Source organism: Stomoxys calcitrans, chromosome 2 (genome assembly GCF_963082655.1).
Source record: "Stomoxys calcitrans chromosome 2, idStoCalc2.1, whole genome shotgun sequence".
In the NCBI taxonomy this organism is placed as follows: Eukaryota; Metazoa; Arthropoda; class Insecta; order Diptera; family Muscidae; genus Stomoxys; species Stomoxys calcitrans.
Genome location: NC_081553.1, coordinates 177,331,005 through 177,358,165, shown reverse-complemented (window position 1 = coordinate 177,358,165; position 27,161 = coordinate 177,331,005). Strand labels below are relative to the sequence as shown.

Here is a 27,161-nt window from a genome sequence, read left to right as displayed (position 1 = left end):
CAAGCCGTTGAAAAAATTTGTCAACGCCGACTATATGAAAAATCCGCAATTACTTTTTGGGCAACCCAAATCAGATATTAATTAATCCACAAAAATCTTCCTAAGGGATGCGCAGGTTGACAGAAACAATATGGGACTCAAATGAAAGGTCTTTGGATGTTGAGTAAGTGTAAATGGTCATTAAGACCAAGTGTCTGGGCGGCAACAGTAAATCATCCAAACGGACATACATACCGATCATGAATATATGGTACCTACCACCCCAACCCCCAAAACACCCCTAAATCGGACATGTTTACCAACCATGACAATATGGGACTCAAATGAAAGGTATTTGCGAGTAGAATACGAATCTAATATCTAAATGTGAGACCACGTTTATGGGGGTCCAACCCATCCCCAAAATACTCCCAAAACAAGACTTATTTACTGATCATGGGAATATGGGGCATAAATAAAAGGTATTTGAGAGTAGAATTCGAATCTAAAATCCAAATATGGAACTAAGTGTTTGGTCCCAAAAACATTCCCCAAAGGGGACAAATTTACGACCATAGCAATATGGGGCTCAAATGAAAGGCCTTTGGGAGTAAAGCACGAATCTAAAAAAGTGTTTATGGGGTCACCCCACCCCGACAACACCACCCAAATAGGAAGTATTTGCTGACTATTGCAATATGAGGCTCAAATAAAACGGTTTTTAGAGTATAACACGAATCCGATATATATATTTGCAAGGCCAACTCACAAAGTGGCCGCCCATCCCCCAAAACACCCCCCAAGCCGTTCATGTTTGCCAACTAGGGAAATATGGGGCTCAAATTGAAGGTATTTTGGAGAAGACCACGTATCTGAATTCAACATTAAGGACCAACTGTCTAGGGAACGTCCCACCACCATAATAACCCCCAAATAGGACGTATATGCTCACCAAGACAATTTGGGTCTTAAAGAGAGTGGAACTAAATATTTATAGTTTTTAGGGCCAATACCCCAAACCGAACGTATGTGCTGACTTTTGCAATAAAGAGTTTAATGAGATTAGAAAACGAATTTTATATCAAATTTTGGGGCCAATGGCAATATGGGGTTCAAATAAATGAGAATAGAGCACGTTGTTGATATATTTTCCGGGCTTAGTGTTTGGGGGACCATCCCAATCCCCAAAACACCCCTTAATCGGGCATATTTACCAACCATGTCAATGTGGAATTTAAGTGAAAGGTATTGGGAGGCAGAACAAGAATTGATACCCACTTTTGGGACCAATTTTCTGGGGGTCTACCCCTTTCCCAAAATACCCCACATAGCATGGTATTTTACTAAAAGCTCTTTAATTGCCGAAAATAAATATTCCAAGGAAAATTTTGTTCCATATAAAGTACAATAAAAGAAGGCGCAGCGGAGCGGGCCCAGGGCGGGTCAGCTAGTATATTATAAATAAGAAAAGAAACAAGTAAAAGCGTGCTAAGTTCGGCCGGGCCGAATCTTATGTACCCTCCACCATGGATCGCAATTGTCGAGCTCTTGCCGCGATATCTCTTTTTAGGCACACAAAGGATAAAAGAAAAGAATTGCTATGTTATTGGAGCAGTATCAAGTTATGGTTCATTTCGGACCATAATTAAACTAAATATTGTAGACTATAGTAGAAGTCATTGTGTAAATTTCAGCCAAATCTAGTAAGAATTGCGCACTTTAGGGGCTGAAGAAGTAAAAAAAGGAAGATCGGTTTATAGAGGATCTGCATTAGGCTATAAGCCGATGCATGCCATTTTCGACACGTACGTTAAAGGTCATAAGAGAATTCGTTTAACAAAATTTCAGCTAAGTCGGATAATAATTGCGCCTTCTAGTGGCTCAAAAAGTCAAGACCCCCAGATCAGTTTATATGGAAGCTATATCAGATTATGGACCGATTTGAACTTTTCTTAGCGCAGTTTTTGAAAGTCATACCAAAACACCTCATGCAAAATTTCAGCCAAATCGGATAATAAATGCGTCCTCTAGAGGCTCAAGAAGCCAAGACCCCAGATCGGTTTATATGGCAGCTATATCAGTTTATGGACCAATTTGAACCATTCTTAATACAGTTGTTGGAAGTCATAACAAAACACGTCGTGCAGTATTTCAGCCAAATCGGATAAGAATTGCTCCCTGTAGAGGCTCAAGAAGTCAAGACCCGAGATCGGTTTATATGGCAGCTATATCAGGTTATGGACCGATTTCAAATATTCTTGGCACAGTGATTGAAAGTCATAACAAAACACCTCATGCAATATTTCAGCCAAAGCGGATAATAATTGCGTCCTCTAGTGGCTCAAGATGTCAAGACCCCAAGTAGGTTTATATGGCAGCTATATAAGGTTATGAACCGATTGAAACAATACTCAGTACAGTTTTTGGAAGTCATATTAAAACACCTCATGCAAAATTTCAACCAAATCGGATAAGAATTGTGCCATCTAGCGGCTCAAGAAGTCAAGATCCAAGATCGGTTTATATGGGAGCTATATCAAAACGTGGACCGATATAGCCCATTACACTCCCAACCGACCTACACTAATAAAAAGTATTTGTGCAAAATTTCAAGCGGCTAGCTTTACTCCTTCGAAAGTTAGCGTGCTTTCGACAGACGGACGGACGGACAGACGGACGGACGAACGGACAGACGGACGGACAGACGGACGGACAGACGGACGGACAGACGGACGGACGGACAGACGGACGAACAGACGGACGGACAGACGGACGGACGGACGGACGGACGGCCGGACAGACGGACAGACGGACATGGCTAGTTCGACTTAAAATGTCATGACGATCAAGAATATATACTTTATGGAGTCTTTGACGAATATTTCGTGGAGTTACAAACAGAAAGACGAAATTAGTATATCCCCATCCTATAATGAAGGGTATAAAAAGTCATACAAAAGTTTGGCAGTTTGCCTTTGATATTGAAAAGTTTGCGGAAAATAAATTAATTTGGCGAATAAAAAAAAAGCAACATCTAAAAGTATTTCACTAGGTTCTAAGTAAATCAAATCAACAAATCAAGTGAAAAGCAAAGAAGCAAATTATACCAAAAATTTAAAAAAAAAATATGTAACTGAATGCAGCAAATTAATATAAATGTTCACAAAAGCAATGTTTCATGTTTAAGTGAAGAAAATATTTTTGAAGAGATTTAAACACCGCACCATTTCTTATCTGCGTTTAAGATAAATTCATCAAACAAACAGCAATTGCTACAATTTTGGCTTTCCTTTCTCCTCTGGAACTATGTATGAGCCTTATGAAGACGATTATGATGTCGGGGAATACTACGGCTATGAGCAAGAGGCATTATTTTATGAGCAGTTTCCATCGCCACCTCCAGCACCGGCTCCCATTATCTTGGGCTATGATGAGTATCGTCGCCACTTTATAAGTAAGTAGAATTTATGTGTATTTTACTTAAGACATTTGTCTGTATTTATATTTCCTATTTGTTTAAGATAAGGCCAGCTCGCTTCATCCGAGTTACAAAAGTACTTTTTTACAGCCGTTTTAGATGCCTAAGAAGTGTCTTAACACCTTCTGAATTCGTTGCGCCTCACAAGGGCAATTTATTTCATCAAGAAAATTTGACTTTCAATGAATTGGGTCAGTTTTAACAGCAATATACTGTAAATTTTATGCATTAGTCTTAGAGAAGGTTTCTTATAGAAAATATAAAGTTTGTGTTAGTTTACCGAAACATTAGTTTAAAGTGGTGGTAAGCCATCTGTTAACCAAATTGGTTTTCTCGTACACTTTTAAGGTAAATTAGGAGACACAACAAAATTACGCAGCACATAGAGTTTCGCGAAAATTTGCACAAATTTTTATGGAAGGTTGTTCGTTTTCTAGTAAGAGAGAGTGGAAGAACGAAAAACATTTGAAGAGTTTTGTAAACGAGGATTTGAAAATTTCTCGCTGTGGTAATTTTCAATCAAATCGGGCAAAATTCGGTTTTTGTTGGCCTCAAACCTTATATATTACGATATAGATCGATCTGGATCTGGCCATATTCAGCACAGATGTCGGGGACCTTGACACAAATCATTTTGACAAATTTTAGTCATATCGGGTAATAAAAACATCTTTTGTGTGCCTTAAGACCCTAAATAGGGAGATCGGTCTATTACTATATCAAGATATAGGCCGATATTCCACACCTCCGAACTTAACCTGCATATGAACAAACCAATCATCTGTGCAAAGTTTTAGATCAATATCTTCATCTTTAAAGATTGTAGCGTGATTTCAACAGATAGACGAACGTAGTACATCATCTTAGACATTCACGAGGACCAAGAATATATACACTTTATAAGGTCGAAAATAAATATTTCGATGTGTTGCAAATGGAATAACAAAGTGAACAAACGCCCATTTTGCGGTGGTGAAAAAAAAAAATAAAATTTTAGCAAAAATTTATAATATTAATACAATCGAAATAATATTATTTTATATTATTGTTGTTGGTTTAACCAGCTTAGACCAATGTGTTTTTATTTCTTGCTTATATTTCAAAACAAAACAACAAAAACACTGTTAAATGTATCAAGGGGCTAGCTGCAATGACCGCGATTTCGGTCTTTGCCAAGGGCCTCGTCAGACTGCTAGGTCACCAAAAGATTATATGCTTCCACCTACCCACTAATTAGTGGGCAGTGCAATGGTAGAAGCATGCCCTCTGAATGAAATGTTGTTATTCAACCTTTTCTTATAGCGCAGCAAGAGAAAGTTATATTCAAACAGCCAACATCTCTTCAAAGAGACATCTGAAAGCAGGAAAAACTTATCACACGAAGGTGAAAAATTTGTTGTCCTATTGGTCTGTCAACCTTTATGCTGAAGACTCTTGAGAGGTTGATAGAAACATATCTTAGGGCAAAGATCCCTGGAGATCGCCTGTCGCGGCAGCAGCATGCATATAGTAAATGCAAATCCACTTAAACAGCCCCTAACGACCAGTCGGCTACATAGAGGGTACTCTAGTTATCAAGCAATATATTAGGTTGCCCAAAAAGTAATTGCGGATTTTTTAAAAGAAAATAAATGCATTTAATAAAACTTAGAATGAACTTTAATCAAATATACTTTTTTTACACTTTTTTTCTAAGCAAGCTAAAAGTAACAGCTGATAACTGACAGAAGAAAGCATGCAATTACAGAGTCACAAGCTGTGAAAAAATTTGTCAACGACGACTATATGAAAAATCCGCAATTACTTTTTGGGCAACCACATACAATGGTAGCATTTCTTGACATTGAAGGTGCTTTTAATGATATAAAACCGACGTCAATCTTGAAGGAGTTGGACTTTCTAGGCATCAAATCTACCATAAGAAAGTTTATTAATAACTTACTTACCAAAAGATGCATTACGGAAGGCTTGGGATCTGTAGATCTAAAAAGATGGGTCAGCAGAGGAACTCCCCAAGGAGGTGGGCTACCTCCTGTACTTTGGAATATAGCCATTAACAATTTCTATTATTGCCTCTGGAAGAAAAAGGCTTAAAAGTCGTCGCGTAGTTCTTTTCAGCAGGGGATACAAGTTGCCTACAGTGGAACCCGTATCCTTAGGAGGAAAGAATGTTCAATTTACAGAAAGCACAAAATGCCTGGATGTTTGGCTGGACAGGAAATCGAACTTCAAATCCAACATTTTGGAAAGGGCAAGAAATGCAACTCTTACCCTTTACACCTGCAAAAGAGCCATTGGCAAAAGTGGGGGGCTTAGATCGCGTGTCATGCATTCGGTATATACTGCAGTTGTCAGACCTATAATGCTATATGGTGTTGTGGTCTGTTGGACGGCGCTTCAAAAGTCCACCTATTATTCAATACCTAACTGGGTCCAATTACTTGTGCATCCTATGAGAACGACACCATCTGATGCACTGAATTTAATGCTTCTTCTTATGCCTCTGGACATTATGGCTAGACAAATTGCGGCAACCACTCTTTTGAGGCTAAGGGAACTTTCTCCTTGATCAAGTGGTGGCTACGGACACTGTGTTATCCTTGATACAATATCCGATGTTCCAGGCAGTGTGGATTACACCGTACCTGAGGCGCTTTTTGATAAAAATTACTGTACCACTATTCCTGATAGAACCGATTGGAACTACGATATCCCTGGTAATAGAAGTTACATAGACTTCTACACGGATGGTTCGAAAATAAAGACTAACCGACGTGTATCAGGCGGAGAACCTTATAATCAAAGAAGTAGTGAAATGGCTAAGATATAATATCATAACGACATCTAGCATAAATATCTTCTCAGACAGCCAGGCAGCCTTTAAATCCCTGGACAAAGTATTTCTGAATTAAAAAACTGCCCTCGACTGTAGCAGATCTATCAACGAGATGGTTCAATATTCCTGGGTGCCGAGCCACACAGATATCTTAGGGAAGTGTAAAGCGGACGAGCTTGCGAGACTAGGAACTATCTTACACTTTCTAGGGGAACTGGAATCTGTGGGTATGCCTCTATCGACATGTAAGCTAAGTATTGAGGATCAGGTCCGAAGGGCAATGAATGGTATATGGTCACAAAGTGGGAGCTGTGAGCTTTCCAAAACTATGTGTCCTAATGTAGACTTGAAGGCGTCTACCGCTTTGCTGTGCTAGAACAGACGTCTCAGTCATTGTGCCCGTCATGACAGGTCACTGTCTAATCGAAAAACATGCTGACAGTCTGAAGGTTGCCAGCAACGACTTTTGCCGAGGCTGTAAAGACGTCGAGGATGAAAAGACTGTAGAACATCTGCTGTGTGTGTGTGTCCCGCACTGGCGTTCAGAAGAGGATCCACTTTGGGTACTCATTTCTTTGAGAACTTGTCTGGTTTAGCGATGTGAACATTCGCAAGTTGTTGGGCTTTTAAAAGCGATGTGGATGGTTTAACGGTAGGAACTGGAAGGCATCTTCCTTCTCCTGTTCCTGTGGTATCACAATGGACGAAAACCTCTAGATGAGTCTGATGACAGATTGCCTAACCTAGATCTGGGCTGTGTACTCATTTTAAAACTATGCAAATAGTCAATTTTGCCATGAACATTCCATTAAGGCGGGTTACTGGCGCCTGTAAATAACCAATGGCCACACTGTTCACGCGGCGATCAGTCCTTTGGACCGAAACGAGCTTGGTCACCTACAGGAGCCTGACGAGGATCGCCACCTTAAAATGTGACTACAACAAAAACCCACCAAACTATCAATATGGCAGATTTAAATATTTTCATAAGGTTATTGTAGCCGTAGTTAGCTACCAAGTGAACGGTAACAAATGGCTCGAATAGGAAGATTGTGATTAGACCTCAATCACCACAAGGAGGGGTTGGGTACTCCCTTCTGACTCTTGAATATCTGTCTGATTTTCAGGTCATTTAGAAAGGACAGTTAAAGTTTATTGGGTACGAGGATGACGTTGTCATCATGGTGTGTGGCCGTTCAGAGTGCATATAGTATACTGCCAAAATATTAGGTAACTTGGTATGTTCCGGTGATCTCTACCGTGATGGAGCTGCTGCTTTCACTACCGAATGTCCTGAAAAGCCATTGCAATGTCAAGACTTTGATCTTGCGCTGGTAACATGGTGGATTTAAGCCTGATTTGTGGGGGTGAGGAGGAATTGTATTGTGAGATTGCACTGAAATTGGGAGTGTAGGTGCAGTATTATGGCTAGACAAAATCTATTTTACTGTCTAAATTATCTTCATGCTAAAGTTCTTTCGCCATTCTTGAGTGCTATAGATTTAAATAACATATTGGAGGGAGCTTCTCCAGACAACCAGGAGCGTTTTGTCATGCATGATGGCTCCTAATCTTCTTCATTTTAATGTCTGGCATTGAACAGACGTAAATTTTATCAGTGTTCTTCTGCGCTTTTTGAATCTTTCGGGGGCGACACAACAGACCTAAGTTCCCTCAGTGAAAGTGATAGTGAATGAGGTGGCTAGACGCCTGCCATTATATACCCTAGGTTTAACAAGTAAAAGCGAACTTAGCGGCCGGGCCGAATCTTATATACTCTCCACCATGGAGCGCATTTGTCGAGTTCTTTTCCCGACATCTCTTCTTAGGCAAAAAATGATATAAGAAAAGATTTGCTCTGCTATAAGAGCGATATCAAGATATGGTTCGGTTCAGATCACAATTAAATTATATGTTGGAGACCTGTGTAATATGTCAGCCAATTCGAATAAGAATTGCGCCCTTTGGGGGCTCAAGAAGTAAAATAGAGAGATCGATTTATATGGGAGCTGTATCGGGCTATAGACCGATTCAGACCATAACAAACACGTTTGTTGATGGTCATGAGAGGATCCGTTGTACAAAATTTCAGGCAAATCGGATAATAATTGCGACCTCCAGAGGCTGAAGAGGTCAAGATCCCAGATAGGTTTATATGGCAGCTATATCAGGTTATGAACCGAATTGCATCATACCTAACACAGTTATTGGATATCATAACAAAACACGTCGTGCAAAATTTCATTCCAATCGGGTAAGAATTGCGCTCTCTAGAGGGTCAAGAACTCAAGACCCAAGATCGGTTTAAATGGCAGCTATACCAGGTTATGAACCGATTTGAACCATAATTAACACAGTAGTTAGAAGTGATACTTAAACACTATGTGCAAAATTTCAGTTAAATCGGATGAGAATTGCGCCCTCTAGAGGCTCAAGAAGTCAAAACACAAGATCGGTTTATATGGCAGCTATACCAGGTTATGGACCGATTTGAACCATACTCAGCACAGTTGTATATGGCAGCTATATCAGGTTATGAACCGAATTGAATCATACTTAGCACAGTTGTTGGATATCATAAAAAAACACTGTGTACAAAATTTCAGTTGAATCGGATGAGAATTGTGCCCTCTAGAGGCTCAAGAAGTCAAGACCCAAGATCGGATTATATGGCAGCTATACCAGGTTATGGACCGATTTAAACCATACTTAGCACAGTTGTTAGAAGTGATACTAAAACACTATGTGCAAAATTTCAGTCAAATCGGATGAGAATTGCGCCCTCTAGAGGCTCAAGAAGTCAAGACCCAAGATCGGTTTATATGGCAGCTTTATCAAAACATAGACCGATATGGCCCATTTGCAATACCAACCGACCTACACTAATAAAAAGTGTTTGTGCAAAATTTCAAGCGGCTAGCGTTACTCCTTCGGAAGTTAGCGTGCTTTCGACAGACAGACGGACGGACAGACGGACGGACATGGCTAGATCGACATAAAATGTCGCGACTATCAAAAATATATATACTTTATGGGGTCTCAGACGAATATTTCGAGTAGTTACAAACAGAAGGACGAAATTAGTATTATACCCCCATCCTATGGTGGAGGGTATAAAAACCGTAGCAGCAGCAAACACAATTTATAAATTATTTATTTCGAAGTTCATATTTTTTTACGGCGAATTCAAAAATGAGTTGACATATCAAATTCTCTCAGCTGGGTTTGTGCGGCCACCTGATAAATACGCCTTGGAACAAGGGCAAAATTTAATGAGGTTAATATGAAATCTGCTACAGTTAAAATGTTATAAAAAGATATACATACACCCATCAATAGTAATTATTTTCTCATAATCTAAGTCAATAAAAAAAATTAATTTACTACACAATTATTGAAGGTAAATATTCCAAAATCATAACCAATTAGATTGTTTGCACATACATACAATAGTTGGAAAAAACGAGTATGCAAAAAACATCTCTCTTTTGATACTCCCATATCTGGCAACCTAGTGGTGGATCTATTTGCGTTTACCATTTATCGAATCTGTTAAATTAGCCGTGTACATTGTTTGCACTGCGTTTAGCTTTCAACTGGATGGATTTTGGTAGTCATTTTTATCTAAATGATTTCCATATTTAATGAAGTTTACATCAATATTTGTTATTAGGCGAACTCTCTCAGATTCAGACCTAGAGATTGGCAGTGACAATAATTAACAATAGTGAACAGTGATGCCAACAATTTATTAAAAAAAATGTCAAAAAGTATACAAAAAGAGTAAAATTTTGTGCACAAAAGAGAACAGAGAAACACTTGCTTTGATTTTTGAAAAATGTTACAAATAGCTATATAAACAAATTAATCTGCTGTAAAAAAATGAGTTGTAATCAGCTTATACTATGATGCCTGTAGGTATGGCATATATCGCCGTAACAAGCTAAGGTTTTCATCAACAATAGAGTCAAATGGAGAGAGCTTTTTGATATCCTATGTTCAACTGTGTTCGCTCTCTTTTTTCGCTCTTAAAATCTTATTGAGTTGTCCATTGTAGGATATTGTCCGACTCTAGACCATTCTGTTTAATGTCATATTCAAACAACAGCATTTGGCGTTTCTAAAAACATTTGACTGGCTACCCGTATCGTGATTTCTGGTTCGCCATGAACCTTCTTCAGCGGATTTTGTCAAATGGCTCAATGGTGCTCTACATACCACCTAAAAGAGGGCAGGTTGTAAAGCACACATGTGAATATGACAGAGCTCTAAAAACTACCAGTGAAGTTATTGAAAAGTTTTTATACCCACTATCGAAGGATGGGGGCATATTCATTTTGTCATTCCGTTTGCAACACATTGAAATATCCATTTCCGACCCTATAAAGTATATATATTCTTGATCAGCGTAAACATCTAAGACAATCTAGCCATGTCCTACCGTCTGTCTGTTGAAATTGCGCTGCAATCTTTAAAAATAGAGATATTGAGCTGAAACTTTGCACAGATTCTTTTATTTTCCATAAGCAGGTAAAGTTCGAAGATGGGCTATATCGTACTATACCTTGATATAGCTCCCATATAGACCGATCCGCCGATTTAGGGTTTTATGCCCATAAAAGCCAAATTTATTATCCGATTTTGCTGAAATTTGAAACAGTGAGTTGTGTTAGGTCCTTCTACTTCCTCCTTCAATTTGGCTCAAATCGGTCCTGATTTGGATATAGCTGCCATATAGACCGATCCGCCGATTTAGGGTCTTGGGCCCATGAAGGTCACATTTATTATCCGATTTTGCTGAAATTTGGGATAGTGAGTTGTGTTAGGCCTTTCTATAGCCCTCTTCAATTTGGCCGAGATCGGTTCAAATTTGGATATAGTTGATATATAGACCTGGCCGCAGATTTAGGGCCTCAGCCCCATAAAACCACAACTCAATGTCCGTATCGAATTTGGTCCAAATCGTTCCATATTTCCATATAGCTGCTATTGGGGCATAAATTATGCATTTTTCACCGGATTATGACGAAAGGTGGTTTACCTAGTTGGTGGGTATCCAAGTAAAACAAGTAAGAGCGTGCTAAATTCGGCCGGGCCGAATCTTACATACCCTCCACCATGGATCGCATTTGTCGAGTTCTATGCGCGGTATCTCTTTTTAGGCAAACAAAGAATATTGGATTAAAACTGTTATGCTATTGGAGCTAAATCAAGTTATAGTCCGATTCGGACCATATATGAATGCTGAAGATTGTAGAAGTCATTGTGTAAGATTTCAGTTCATTCGGATAAGAATTGTGCCCTGGAGGGCCTCAAGAAGCAAAATCGGGAGATAGGTTTGTATGGGAGCTGTATCAAGCTATTTATCGATTCAGACTATATTCGATACGTATATTGAAGGTCATGAGAGAAGCCGTTGTACAAAGGATGAGAATCGGATGAGAATTGCGACCTCTAGAGGTTCAAGAAGTCAATATCCCAGATCGTTTTATATGGCAGCTATATCAGGTTCTATACCGATTTACGCCATACTTAGCACAGTTATTCGCAGTCATAACAAAACACCTCATGCAAAATTTCAGCCAAATCGGATGAGAAATGCCAGCTTTATTGGCTCAAGAAGTCAAGACCCAAGATCGGTTTATATGGCAGCTATATCAAAACATGGAACGATTAAAACCATACTTAGCGTAGTTGTTGGAAGTGCTACCAAAACACTACGTGCAAAATTTCAATAAAATCGGACGAGAATTGCGCCCTCTAGAGGCTCAAGAAGTCAAGACCCAAGATCGGTTTATATGGCAGCTATATCAAAACAAAGACCGATTTAAACCATACTTAGCGCAGTTATTGGACGTGATACCAAAACACTACGTACAAAATTTTAATAAAATCGGATAAGAATTGCGCCCTCTAAAGGCTCAGGAAATCAAGACCCAAGATCGGTTTATATGACAGCTTTATCAAAACATGGACCGATTTGGCCCATATACAATCCCAACCGACCTACACTAATAAAAAGTATTTGTGCAAAATTTCAAGCGCCTAGCTCTACTCCTTCGAAAGTTAGCGTGCTTTCGACAGACAGACAGACGGACATGGCTAGTTCGACATAAATGACATGACGATCCAGAATATATATATATATACTTTATGGGTCTCAGACGCATATTTCGAGGTGTTACAAACGAATGACGAAATTAGTATACCCCCATCCTGTGGTGGAGGGCATAAAATCAAATAAATAGGCGTTAAGTTCGGCTGGGCCGGCCTGGCCTTTTTACTTGTTTTATATGTCAGTCTGACACACAACATACATGTTATGTCAAATTAGATTTTCTTAAAAAATTGATCGAATATATGTAAATGAATTATTAATAAAATCTTTACTAAGTCTAAATCTGTCTAACATCTAAACAACAAACTTGTTAATTAATTTTAGATTCCCCTTCTATTACGATTAAGAAATAGATTTTGAGAAATATTCCCTTTTTTGAAGCTCGTTCACAACAAGGGAATTGGGAAACTAGAGCTTAGTACCAAAACTACGCAGCACAGCAAAACAGCAAATAAATGACTATTTTTAAGGGCATTAAGCATTTCTGCGGTAACACTGTTTCCCAAAAAAAGAATTTAGTGGTAACACTGTCTCCCAAATAAACATTTTAGTGATAACACTGTCTTCCAAAATACAACAATTTCCATACAGAGACTTGAGGTCTCACACTCACTCAAATAGTTGTATACTTCTCTTCGGCATGCCGCTAAAATTACAAAACGTCAGAAAACCAAGACAACAACCCGACCCAACAAACCCGACTTGGAAAATTAAACATGCGGTGGAGACTTAGCGCTGTGGCGAGAAAATCTACAAAAGAAACATGATGAGCAATGGAACACACATGCTAAGGTTCCGTAAAGAGGGAGAGAGTAAACTAAGCAACAGGCGGTTGCCAATAACACCGCCACTACACCACACCACAGCCAATTGGAGTTTGAAATCATGAAAATAACTGAATACAATTCAGTTATCAGCGAGCGAGCGATCGAATACGAACGTTGTTTTCGTTTTTTTTTTTTCTTATTTCGAGTGAATCAATAGAGTGGACCGAGAAACAACAGCAACTTAAGTTTTAGCTGAAACAAACCAAGTGTAGAAGAAAAGAAGCCAAGAAAAACGGCAACAACAAAACAAAAGAAGAAAGCGGTTAAATACGGTAATGAAATCAACGACGGGCGGACGGACACGCGTTTAACGAAAAGGCTGAAAGTCGGTATACTTCAGCATAGAAAAAATATTAAAAAGTGTTCTGTGTTCTGACGAATAGAAAAATGTAAGAAAAGGAAAAAAATCACCTAATATTAGAGTGCCAAAGAAAAGAAATAGAAAAGTGTTTTGCAAAATACCCCCACCCACTGCAAAAACATGAGTGGAAGAAGTGAATAATGGTTAGAATATGGTCGACCAGAAAGCAACCAAAAATTCCAAGTGTCAATCTCAAGTGTTTGCGTGTGTGTGTATGTGTGTTAATACGTCTTCACTACTGTATTTGTTGGTGTTTTTTTACCGAAGATTGCTATGAAAAGGAATGATTATGCGAGCGGTCCCGCACTAGCCATAATTGGAATACAAAAACAATCATCATCAAAGTTAAAATAGAGCCGAAAATAACCAAATCACAGCAAACCAAAAACAAATCTAATCAATAAAACATTAATTACTTTTAGAGAATACCATACGGCCTTACTCAGCGTGGTGATTATGGCATGGTATTACTTCACCTGTTGCTTCGTTCTTGCTTGTTTTTTTTTACTCTAAAGTTGATCTGAATGTTTGTGGTTTTTTGTTTTACAATGCCCATGACTCACTCATGAATTTGGTTAGCCTATTCGCTAATTTTCTCCTCTCCCCACCCTCCAACGTTACAATCTTAATTAAAACCTTTACCTTGACCTGAGAAATGGTAATGCTGTTTTACCCATTGGTTTCTTTCGGTATGTGTGTTTGTGTGTGAGCGAGTGTGCATGGCAATATTCATGAGAGGAAAAAAAAAAAGAAAAAAAAATGAGAGTTGCTATACCACAACTGAATTATGCTTCAACTACCTGTTGTTGTTGCATTTGGGTTATTTTGTTGTTGCTGCCTTTATGTGTTATGGTCCTTTCAATTCTTGTATTTGGTTTCAGGTCGTCATTTCTTACGACAACAAGTCAGTTGTTGTCTTCCGTACGACTTCTTCGTCTCTCGCCATCAAAGCAGCATTGAAATGCAATTCTAAATTTATTATACAGTGGAATAAAGTGCTGTTTTAGTGATTTACAATAGGGCAATTTAATATTTTTTTGATTTTCAATGAACTTCTCAGGTCTTTTATAAGATTTATTGCAATATGAATATCTGATTTGTGTTGGGTTCATCAGGTCTAATGTCTAATAGCGACGAATTTACTCATTGGCATTAGATTTCAACCTTTTACGCAACGTTTATTGCATGCGATGGGAAGGGGACTTAGTATACCCCGCACCAAAAGATGGGGGTATACCAATTTCGTTATTCTGTGTGTAACTCCTCGAAATATTTATCTTAGACCCCATAAAGTATACATATTCTTGATCGTCATGACATTTTAAGTCGATCTAGCCATGTCCGTCCGTCTGTCTGTCGAAAGCACACTAACTTTCGAAGAAGTAGAGCTAGCTGCTTTAAATTTTATACAAATACTTCTTATTAGTGTAGGTCGGTCGGGATTGTAAATGGGCCTTATCCGTCCTTAGTGTAGGTCGGTTGGGATTGTAAATGGGCCTTATCCGTCCATCTTTTGATACAGTTCCCATATAAATCGATCTTGGATTTTGACTTCTTGAGCCACTAGAGGGCGCAATTCTTACCCGATTTGGCTAAAATTTTGCATAAGGAGTTTTATTATGACTTGCAACAACTCTGTTAAGTATGGTTGGCATGGGTCCATAACCTGATATAGCTATCATATAAACCGATCTGGGGTCTTGACTTCTTGAGCCACTAGAGGGCGTTATTCTTAACCGATTTTACGGAAATTTTGCATAAGGTGTTTTGTTATAATTTCCAACAACTGTGCTGAGTATGTTTGAAATCGGTACATAACCTGATATAGCTGCCATAATAACCGATCTTGAATCTCGACTTCTTGAGCCTCTAGAGAGCGCAATTCTTATCCGTGCCAAATTTCTTTTGAATCGGTTCATAATCTGATAGAGCCGCCAGATAAACCGATCTGTGATCTTTACTCCTTAAGCCTCTATAGGGCGCAATTATTATGCGAGTTGGCTCAAATTTTGTACAACGTCTTTTCCCATGAACTTCAATATACGTGTCAAGTATGGTCTGAATTTGTCTATAGCCTGAAACAGCTTAAATACTAACCCATCTCCCTAGTTTATTCTTCAGCCCTAAATAGTGCAATTCTTATTCGATTGGCTGAAATTTTACACAATGACTTTTACTATGGTCTCCAATATAAAATTTAGCTATGGTCCGAATCGGACTATTACTTGACTATTACTTGCTCTAAAAGCATAACAATTATTTGCTTTTATCATTTGTTTCCCATAAAAGAGATACCGGGAAAATAACTCGACTAATGCGATCCATGGTGGACGGTATATAAGATTCGGCCCGGCCGAAGTTAGCACGCTTTGACTTGTTTTTCTATAGTATATGCCAACTATCTTGTCCCCTTTTTTTTTGTACATGGCACAATAAGATGAGTTTCAAATCATCAGGCATGCGTTCTTCTAGCCAGCTCGCATGGCCAAGCGGATGCATACGCTTTATTAGCGTATCGCCTCCGGTTTCAAACAGTTCAGCGGCAACCCATCGGCTCCTTCTGCCTTGTTGTTTATAAGTCGGGTCACTGGTCAATTGGACCTCATTCTGAATGGGTGCTATACATGCTATATCAACATCAAAGATTCGTTCTGAGGTATCCTCATCGCCACCACTATCGGGTACCAGCAGCAGAGAAAAGTGTTCTTTTTATATCCCTAGCAATCGGTTTTATGTTTGATCAAAATTCCCGGACTTCACTCTGACTTCTCGCAGTCTCGCATAGGCGCCTTTCCAATTCTTTTTTTCGATATAGATGTATCTCCTCTCTTCTTTTCTCCCAATACTTCTCCTTCATCCGGCACGTTGCTACTGATTGCAGTGTTGCTTTGTTTACCGTTTTCTTGGTTTCAGTAGCATTTGGACATTTTTGGTCGTATGGACATTATTGGACATTTTTGGTCGTAGAATGGGTTTCTGGGGGTGAGCATTCTGGAACTTACGCACGGCTTTCGTGGCATTATGTAATGGTTGGCCATTGCGCCGTTATATTGTCAGGGTAAGGAGTGGTTTCTTCAAGCACTTTTATCCAGCGCTGCGCAGATTTTTAGGAGGTCTCAAGACCGGAGTCGGAGTCTGACTTTTGAGCCGCAATCGGATTTCGGTTCGGTTCTGAGCATGCCTGCCCCAAATCCGAAGCGCACTCTAATTTCGGCTTTGTATTGCGATCTAGCAACTTTGGTTGGATTAGTCGAGTAGGTGGAGTGTACCGCTGCCATTTCTTGTGTTTACAGCTTTTTTGATCTGCGACGCCAAAAAATTAATAAAATTTGTATAAATTCTGCTATAAGATGTATTAATTTTTTCCTGCTTTGGCAGAAATTTGTGCGGTAGGGTAAAATTATGCCCTTCAACTTAATTTATTTTGTGCAAATTTTAAGCAGAATCCACGATGGTGGTTTCCCGAAATTCGGCCAGATCAAACTTAGCAAGTTTTAACATGTTTGTTTTTTTTTTTTTTTTTGCCGCGAAGTCTATTTCCGATAGTCGAACCAAACATATTCTCCCAGCCTAGCTTGGAATTAAACTCTCCTAGGTCGATTTTATTGTCTGGAATCTTTGCTGATCCTCTGACCTTCTAAAATTACTGCACAATATGTCTGGACTTTGGTCGAAGTCGGTTTAGATTCAGACGGCCACCACCACAACAATGTGTCTGAACTGAGGTTGAAATCCGTTCAGATTCAAATATGACTCTCATATATGAATATGTATTTCCCGATTTTCACTTCTAGAGCTTTTTTCAGCCGATCTTCTCAAATTGTTGCACAATGGCGCCTTTTTTACTTCCACTATATGTACGGATTTTGGTCAAAATCGGCTTAGTTACATACCATATATGTATATGTTTGTCCAAGTTTGGATAATATACAATGACACATATCATTGTCGTATGACTGTCGAAATTTGATGTGGACTGTTTTACTACCCAGCTGAAAACCTCGTGAAAACCTTCTTATAGTGATATTGTCCAATTTCGACTTATTGTTGGTGTTTGGACTTATAGCAGATAGGTGTAGGGTATTGTATAGTCAACGCCGACCTTGCGTTTCCTAACTTATTTTTCTTGATTTAGTTAAACTAAGTAAGAGCCGGGGCCATCCGGCAATTGTCCTGGTTGCATGAGATTGGATATTGTAGTGGGTACAAGGGATAGAATAGCCAGTACTATAGTACTGTTATCGGTACTTTTTCGAATAGTCAGTACTATAGTAGTGTTTTCAGTACTTTTTAGAAAAGTCAGTACTATAGTACTGTTTTCAGTACTTTTTCGACGCGAAGAGTACCTTAATACACCCACGACCGATTTAGTACCTTTTAAAGCCCAATATCGATGGTAAAATCTTGACACATCTGATCAATTCTGGGTGAATGAGAGATGTTTTTGATCTATTCCTTTGCGGAGGGTATGGTTGGTGTATATTAAAGTATAGCTCCCATATAAATTGATCTCCCAATTTTAATTACTTGCAAATTTGCCCATGAACATTCCATTAAGGAATAGGGACAATTTTCACCTGATACCTCAGAGGTTGCAATTATTGTTCGTTTAAGATCTGCAGGCAGTTGTAGTTGCTGTGCAGTGTGTTGTGTTCTATCTTTCGTTTGCTTTGTTCTGTTAAATAAACAGATCCAGTTATTCTACGACTAAGGTGGGGTGGATCCAAAGGGATCAGTTAAACAGGTGACGTGTGGTCTCAGGCCACCATCCGGGCACACCTTCTGCACGTTGGCATCAATCCTTGCCCTGCAGAGGCTGAGGCGTCTGCATCTGCGGGATCATAATTGAGCCAGGACTACTCTGGTTTGTCAAGGGTGGTCAATTTCTTCAGCTGCCGAAAGCAAACCAAACTCTGCCTGCAGGACTAACAGAAGTAGTAAACTCATAGAAAAAGTTTGCTGAAAATAGCAAACACTGTCTGCTGAAAATAGCAAACACTGTCTGCTGAATATTAGTTGTTAATTTTGCTGCTATTATAGCAGTAGTTCTGCTTTTACAGCATAAACTTTGCAATTTCAGAGTAGCAGGCAGCAGACTGCTGCTTAATTATGCAGGGGATGTTTGAAGAAACAATAAAATACAAATGTAAATGTGTACCTCAGTGGGTGTTTATAATCACCACTGAATGTAAACTTTCCATAAACTTTTTCTTTAAGTTTCGAAACAACAGGCCATGCCAGACATGTACACTTTAGTAGAGCAATAACCAAAAAATGCGAGCTAACTCAGTCACATTTCGAAATGTATACAAATGGGTGCGATGTCTGTTGATGAGGTAGCTTCTTTACAGTAATGTGTCATAAATTAAAATCATCTCTTTCAACAAAATTTAAAAAAACGCCTATATTATGAAAACAATTAAAAAGGCAAACATTTAAAATATCAAACATTTTTTTACAACAGATTTTTGTACTTGAAACGTTTTGTTTGTTAATTTAGCTGACCGAAATGTTTGCTAATACAGCAGCCCTTTGTTTGCTGGAACAGCAGTAATGTTTGCTTTCCCCTTTTTCAGCAGACAAAAACTGTTGTCTTAGCAAAAGTTTTTGCTGTTTTGAATAACCAATTTGGTTGAGTGTAGTTTTTAGACCAAGAAAGTAACTTCTTAGTTTCATTTCAAATTTGCATGTTCCATCCCTTGTGGGTGGTATATGCTTTCTCTTTCTAAACATCTCCACATTTATACACTGTTTAGGCATTATGTTAACCGAACTGCTTGTCATTAATTTCTTAGGATCCATAACATATTTTGCATCAAATAAATCAACTATCTATCTGCCAGGTATATACGTTATACATATGTTTCTCCACAGCTTTGGTGGCTCCACTCTCTATGGCACAGTAAATGTATGACTTCACTTTCTTGCCCCACTGTACACACATTTCAACGTCAAAGCCGAAACCGGTTGGATTCCCTACTACAACCAAACAATCACAATTTAGTTTTTTTCTTACAACATAAACTGAACAACTCGAACGTCGGTCGACCATAAGACGCATAAGACCACAAAAAACTTGTAGTAATTTTCATAAGCTCTGATGCCGGTCGTTACCATACCACTTGAACTTCTAAAGTAAAGATAATGGCAATGGCAAAGAAAGGAATATTTTTCAAAAGCCTTAAAAAATAAGGATACTTTTGACTGCCTGTAATAAGTTTAGCAAATTACTTTCCAAGAATTTGATGATGGTAATAGGGGTACCCATAATACCTACAAAGGTAAAATTATATAAACCTTGTTTAAGGTTTAAGAAAAACTGGTACGAAATAAAAATGAAAAACAATAACTAAGTTGAAATTATGTTTTTTGTTTTGTTTTCTGGTTCATGTTAAAATTGCCTGTAGTACCTATGAGTTTTTTGTTGCCTTACTCTGCATTAATTGCCTAATGAGATTTCTATTTTTTTCCGTTCGCTACTGAATTTTTATTTTTTTTTCCATACCTATGTAGGTATTTGTTTTTTTTTTTTTGTATTTGCCGTTTTTTGTTGTTGTTGTTATATTTCACGCTTGCTTCTCATATAACTTTGATCCGGTGTTTTAATTTTATTTTGTTGTCTTTCTATTATTCCCATGCCCGCTGTTTTCTTGCTTTATCTGATGTGTCAATTCAAAACGTTCTCTTTCGATTGGTTTTGTTTACACGTCTGCTCTCGCCTTTTGCTCTGCTGCTTTTAAAAAACTCTCCAAATGAGAATATTCAACTGATAATTTTGTGGTGTTTGTTTTTATTATGACGCCGCCGTCGCCGTCGCTCTCCACCTCTCTATCGCGTTTTGCTGTTGGTTGACTCTTCATTGTACAGCACACAACTCAGTTTGTTTTGTTTTTTTTCCACCGCTTCCTATTTTTCTTGTGGTTAGCTGACATTCGATGAGGTGTTGGGGCGCTCTGTGGATTCTCTATATTCTCTCACCAGCTCTGGGACTTTTCATTTTGTTTTTGTTTTGTCTTCATGCATGACGTTTGGTGTTACTTTCGTTATCAATTGTTTTAGCCGTACTTTTGTTCTTATGATGCAAGCGCCCTATGAGAGAGTGAATGGCTCAAGTATTTGGGCAGGGGTTCATTCTTGTGATCGAACAGTCGGTGTGTAACCAACCCTCTTAATATATCTGCTGATAAGCCAAGGGTTGTTCTGAGAGAAGGGGGATTAACTTAGTAATCATGTATGTATGCTGTAATTGTTATTAATTGTAATCGCCCCACATCAATTGTGTAATGTACTGCCATAAACATTTTCCGACTCATTGCAATTGAATGTGCGCATTGGAATTCTTAAGATTTTATTATCGATGTCAACTTGATTATTACATTTTTCTGTAATCAAACAATAGCGTTTACGGAGGCCACTTGAAACACGATCATAGAAAATAGGGTTGAATTACACACACTGGAGTTCAATACCCTTGCTCACCATATGATAGATGGATCAACAACTGTTGTTGTAATGACAACTTTGGATATGTTAAAAATATACCCAGTAGTGCCGATTCGGTTGATTGGATTACTTATTTCAAGTTTCCAAATTTGATACAACCTGACATAAGATTTCATTATATTTACATATATGATTTAATATATTGCGTTAAATGTATGTACATACGAACATAAAGTTGAATGACTGACTAATAGAAGGCAAAGTCAGTTGCAGATGACAAAAAGTGGAAAGGCCCCATAAGCATTGAGGATGTCAAAACTTGACAAATTGTAGAAAACGTAAACAAGGAATGAATGTAAAAAGGAAAAAGTTGTCATGCTCATGCCGATTACTGGCAAGAATTCAAAAAAATTTTATATCGGCTTTACCTAACCTTATTCAGTGAATCCTGACAAAATTAAATAATCGTCTCATTTTTTCTATTAAGTTTAATAAGCCTTGGAAGATGAGTTGGTAGTGGGTTAACATGAATTTCCACAAGATTTTGGTTCGATGAGTTTTTAATATTTTGGCTTAGTTTAAATGATGATGAAAGACGGCTCCTACAGTCTAGCTAAGGTTGAAAAGAGGGTGCGGATATTATTCCGCCCCATGCCACTATGGAAATACACCTAAGCCAGTAATCGGTTTGCTTTGTGCTCTAAATACTAAAAAAGTAACCTGGAAAAAGAAAATCTAAGTAAAGAATTCCGTCCTACTTAAAAAAAACTTAACTGTTTTCCATGCCACGCCCTAAGTTAGTTCATATCTGATATTGTATCCCACTTAAGTGCCGGTAACTGTTAACAGCGAAAGCGGGGCAATAACATAGGAAATGCTTCTGCGTCTCATCATTTTCCCCACATGCCCTACACATGCTATCACTTGCCGCACCGATTTTTCATAAGTAGTCCTATGTGTCCCATTATGATACTGACCTCCTTCTTACTTTCTTTCAGTAGCCTTGTCTTCTCACGATCTGAATCTGCCCATAGAGTCTTCGTCTTCTTACCATCCGTTTCGTTCTTCCGCAAGGTTACATGCGCATTCGTCGCCCACGCCCTTATCTCGGACTGCGTCGACCCGAAAGGCCTCGGGTTAACCACGTTTTTTGACGGCGGTCCTCTGGCCTTCACCGCGAAATCGTCTGTTTTTCATTCCCCCTTACTCCACAATGGCCCAGCACCCAAAAAGGCGTTAATCTCCTTCTTACACTCCAAAACTGTTCGTGACTTTAACATCCTGGTTGTTATTGCCCTGATGGCCAGTTTACTGTACGTAAAGATGTTAATACTCGACGGCTTCGCGTTAACACCACACTAACTCACGCATTTCGTTATCGCCCTGATCACCGCCTGCAGGACCGTATTATGGTCAGACAGTCTAACACAGACCTCAGTCCTTGAGTTCTCAATGTAAACCCCCCGGCCCACTCCGTCCTCTAGCTTTGATCCATCCGTGTAACATGATCTTCCAGATGGCAATACTAGGGTTCCGTCAACCCAAGACTGTGCCGATGACAGCAGTGCCTCGCACTCGACCTCAAGGTTCATCTCAGGTATCCCGTCGGAAACCTCTTCCATTCCTTCCAGGTTTTCTGTCGTCACCTCCATTGTACCGAAATGGTATGAGCTGCACCTATCCTCTATCCATTCTCCCATCGCCTTAAGTCCCATACCGGCGGTTCCCTCACACCTCTATGGGTCGGATGTCTGGAAAAGTTTCGCGACTTTATCGTCCTGGTTGTTATTACCCTGATGGCCAGTTTACTGTACGTAAAGATGTTAATATTCGATGGCCTCGTGTTAACACCACAACAACTCACGCATTCCGTGATTGCCCTGATCTCCGCCTGCAGGACCATATTATGATCAGACAAACTAAAACAGAACTCAGTCCCTAGGTTATCAATGTAAACAAGCAGGTCAACTGTGTCTTCTAGCTTTGATCCATCCAGATGGCAATACTAGGCTTACAGGGCTGTGCCGCTGGCAGCAATGCCTCGCACTCGACCTTAAGTGTCGTCTCGTGGTATCCGATCGGAAACCCCTTCCATTTCTTTTAGGTTTCCTATCGTCGCCTCGATTGTACCTTGATGGTATGAGCTGCTCCTATCCTCTATCCATTCTCCCATCGCCTTTACTCTCATAGCGGCGATTGCATCACACTCAATTTGTATATCTATGGGTGTTTTTGTGGGCGTGATCCTCATCGATCTGCCTATGCCAAGACAACATATTCTCTGTACCTGTTGTATTATCCTTACGTTGCACTTTTTCTCCATAGTAGTCCAACAAACTACTGAGGAGGTAGTCAGTATCGGTCTAATCACGCTCCTGTATAGCCAATGGACCATCCTCCAATTCAGGCCCCATTACTAGTCTACTAAGTATTTGACCTGGTCGGATATCGAAATCGTTTTATTGAGGAAACGTGGGGCGTCTTATTGGCCCACCTTCGTCTTCCTCGTGAATAGGCAGATTTTAGTCTTCTCTGGGTTAACATTGAGTCTTTCGGCCCTTCTGTATAGCTCGTTCGGATCTTTACCCCTTAGAAGTATAATAAAATCGTCATCGTAGGTGACGGGTTCAAATCCCTCCTCAGTCAGCATCCGTAATAGGTCATTTATGGTATTCACCCATAGGAGTGGCGAAAAAATACCCCCCTGTGTCGTGCCTTGTGCCAGGATTGGATCAGTGTGTCGGTCCGCACTTTATTAGAAGCCCCCTTGATGTCAATGCATACCGCCAGGATGTACATTTTGGCGTCGAAGGATTCTTCTATTTTATGCACAACCTCGTGCAGGGCAGTCTACACCGACCTTCCCTCGACATAGGCATGGCGTCTGTTTTTGAGCAGTTCGCTGCTCAACTCTTTATCTACTCATGGTGTCTACAATACGTTCCATGGTTTTGAGCAGAAAGGGGGTAAGGCTTATGGGTCTGTAGGCCTTTGGTGTTGCATAACTTGCCTTGCCGGGCTTGGGTATAAAAACCACCCTTGCCTCCAGCCAGGCTTTCGGAGTATATGAAAGTTCTGGGCACGCTTTGAAAATATTGGCCCGATGAGGCGCCAGATAGTCTGCCTCTTTCTGTAGTAACGCCGAAAATATTCCATCAGGTCCGGGTGACTTAAATGGTTAGAATCTCCTTAAGGATTCCTTCATCATAAATTCCGTAATTATAAACCTTGTAGGGAATGGATGAAGGGTCCAACCCTAGGATATATTAAGGGCAGGATGAAGGGTCCAACCCTAGCAGTTTTGAGGGCAAGATTAAGGGTCCAACCCTAGTGGTTTTATATTTCATTAAATTATGAATTTTATGAACAAATCCTAACCAGACGAAACGTCCTAGCTGGATAATGTTCAGTTTAATTTTATATTTATTTTACGGGCCAAGTCAGACTTAAAAGTCCTAACTTGTCCTCCTATGAGTTTCTTCCGCTTTAAATAATGAGACAACTGTCTTCGTTGAATGCTATTAGAAGAAGAATTTTATTTTTAACAAAGTTTAAGACTAAGCCTACAAGTGTTTGACAAACTTAATCTGTTATACACTCAAAACAAAAGAAAACATGTTATACAAACGAGAGTGAGAGTACTCACTATAGATCATATGACAAAACGTATAATAAAGAAAGAGACAAATGCTATTAGGTGAGTGATAATGATTCGAGTGTAAAATTGCAAATGAGAGAATAAATCCATGGTATATAAATCAATGGTATAAGTTAATGTTACAAATGGTAAAAATATCAATGGTATAAATCAAAACTCAAAAGAGTGTTTTAATATTTAACGTTAAAGAGAAATTGGTTACACTCAAGCAAAAATCTAAGTTCAAATAAAATTAAAGTGCATTACGTATAATATCAAAATATAATTATCTTCAATGTGATTTATATAAAAGCTGCTTCTACATGCTCCCCCTCTGCCTCAGAAATCGTCCCGATGATGTGGCAGGACATTCCCGTATCTGTGTGGCTGTCGTCGGTTGCGGTAGGACCTTCTGTTCATTGTAGTATTACCTTCTGTGGCATTTGTTGAAGGTGGTATATTTTCGATGGGTTGTTGCATTATGTGTGTTGTGTCATTGGGTGTAACGTTTTTAGGCTTGAGTATCGGCTTTGTAGTAGTTGCATTCTTGTTCGTCGCAGTTGCATTTTCAAATTGCTCTGTGTTGTCTGTTGAAGAGGCTTTCCTAGGCCGACCTCTACGTTTGAGTTTATAAAGAGGTTTATCAGTATTTCCTTCATATAAGGTTAGGTCTGATGAGTGATAAGTTGCTATTGGAACACTGGGTTGATCCATTGAAGCTACAGTGTAACACGAGGTTCCCTTTTTGTTCAATATTATATATGGTCCATCACGCCGAGGTACCAGTTTTGAAGTGAGATTATTATCTTTCTTACTAAGAATGTGCGTTGAAATAAGCACTCTGTCACCAATTTCAAAGTTTTGCTGCGGTCTGCGTTTCAAATCTGCATATAGTTTGTTTCTGTCTTGCATCTTTTCTTGGCACTCCATTGCAAGGGAAAGGCTATCAGCAAGTCGAAGAAGGTGAGGTGTTATTTGAGGTACGAAATTTTCTGCTTTTACTATAGCTTTTTGATCTGTTTGAACTTGCATCGGTGTCCTCAATTCACGCCCAAATGTCAAATATGCGGCAGTATATCCAGTGGATGCACATTTCGCAGTATTCATGGCAAATCTTATGGATGGCAAATTAACATCCCAGGTGGTATGATCTTGACCAACGTAGATTGACAGCTGCACTTTTAAGTCACGGTTCTTCCGTTCCACCGGGTTGGCTTCCGGATGATACACCGGTGTAAATGACTGCACAATGCCTAAGCAGTAAGTGAGTTTTTGCATTACGCTCGAAATAAATTGTGTGCCATTATCTGAATGGACTCTTCTTGGAATTCCATATCGCAAAAAGACTTCGTTTAATAAAATTAATGCACAGTTCTCAGCTGAAGCAGTTTTTAAAGGAAATAACTCAGTCCAACGGCTACATAAATCCTCTACAATCAATATCCACTGGTGGCCTTGTGGGGTGCGTGGCAGTGGTCCAAACAAATCAATTGCTATTATTTCGAATCTCTGATTGCTGCTAACAGTTTTCAGAAGACCAGCAGGTTTTAAGTTTGAGGGCTTATAGCGTTGACACTCAATGCAGCATCTGACATAGTTTGTGATCTGTTTTCTCATACCTGGCCAATAATAATGTGGCGATATTCGACTGATTGTTCTATCGATTCCATAGTGACCAGCGGTAGAGACGTCATGAAAGTTATAAAGAATCATGCTACGCATTGACTCAGGAACTACCAATTGTCCATTTTCTGATTCTTCCTCAGAGCAAAATCTATATAGAACACCATCTAACATGATATAACCTCTGCCTGTGTATTTAGACACATTTTCGTCATCATTTTCGAATGAATCAATTATGGCTTTCAATGCTGGGTCTTTTATTTGTGCCTCTCTGAAGTCTTCAGCTCCTTTGTGTGGAAAATCGATTTCAATGGCCATACATTCGCACTTTAGCTCATTGTGGCTCTCCAGCAAGCAAGGTGGTCTTGAAAGGGTGTCTGCCACAATATTTTGGCGACCAGGGGTATATTCAAATCGAATGTTAAATGTCTGGAGTTGTAGAGCCCATCTTGCTAGACGACCTGTTGGGCTTTTTAGGCTAAATAGCCATTTTAAGGGCTGATGATCAGTGAGCACCAAAACTTCAGAAACTTCGATATAACCCCTAAATTTTTGAACTGCCCATACTACCGCCAAGGCTTCTCTTTCTGTCGTAGAGTAGTTTTTCTCGGCTACCAATAATAATCGACTCGCATATTCGATTATATGCTCTTCCTCCTTCTCCCCCTGGACTAAAACAGCCCCCAAAGCATAGTTGCTTGCATCAGTTTTCAATATGAATGGCAAATTTTCGTCAACTTGTTTTAAAATCGGTGGAGAGGACAGAAGGTTTTTCATGGTATCAAAAGCTGACTGCTCTCTTTCTGACCATCGCCAAATAGCGTTTTTCTTGATTAAATCTGATAAAGGTTTAGAAACG

General features: G+C 39.2%; 1 protein-coding gene across 10 annotated transcripts in view; it reads left to right on the top strand.

Moving 5' to 3' along the window:
- The first annotated feature begins 3,208 nt into the window (after window positions 1-3,208).
- LOC106081495 (dystrophin, isoforms A/C/F/G/H) overlaps window positions 3,209-27,161 on the top strand; it is a 1,057,252-nt gene continuing 1,033,299 nt past the window's right edge. For 3 of the 10 annotated variants that reach the window (XM_059362803.1, XM_059362800.1, XM_059362804.1), the window contains exon 1: window positions 3,210-3,433. In XM_059362803.1, the coding sequence (XP_059218786.1) occupies window positions 3,286-3,433 (148 nt within the window). In that variant the 5' untranslated portion in view covers window positions 3,210-3,285. Of the gene's footprint in view, window positions 3,434-13,346; window positions 13,628-27,161 lie in introns of those variants that run through there. The other 7 variants (XM_059362798.1, XM_059362797.1, XM_059362805.1 and 4 more) reach the window with 6 other exon arrangements.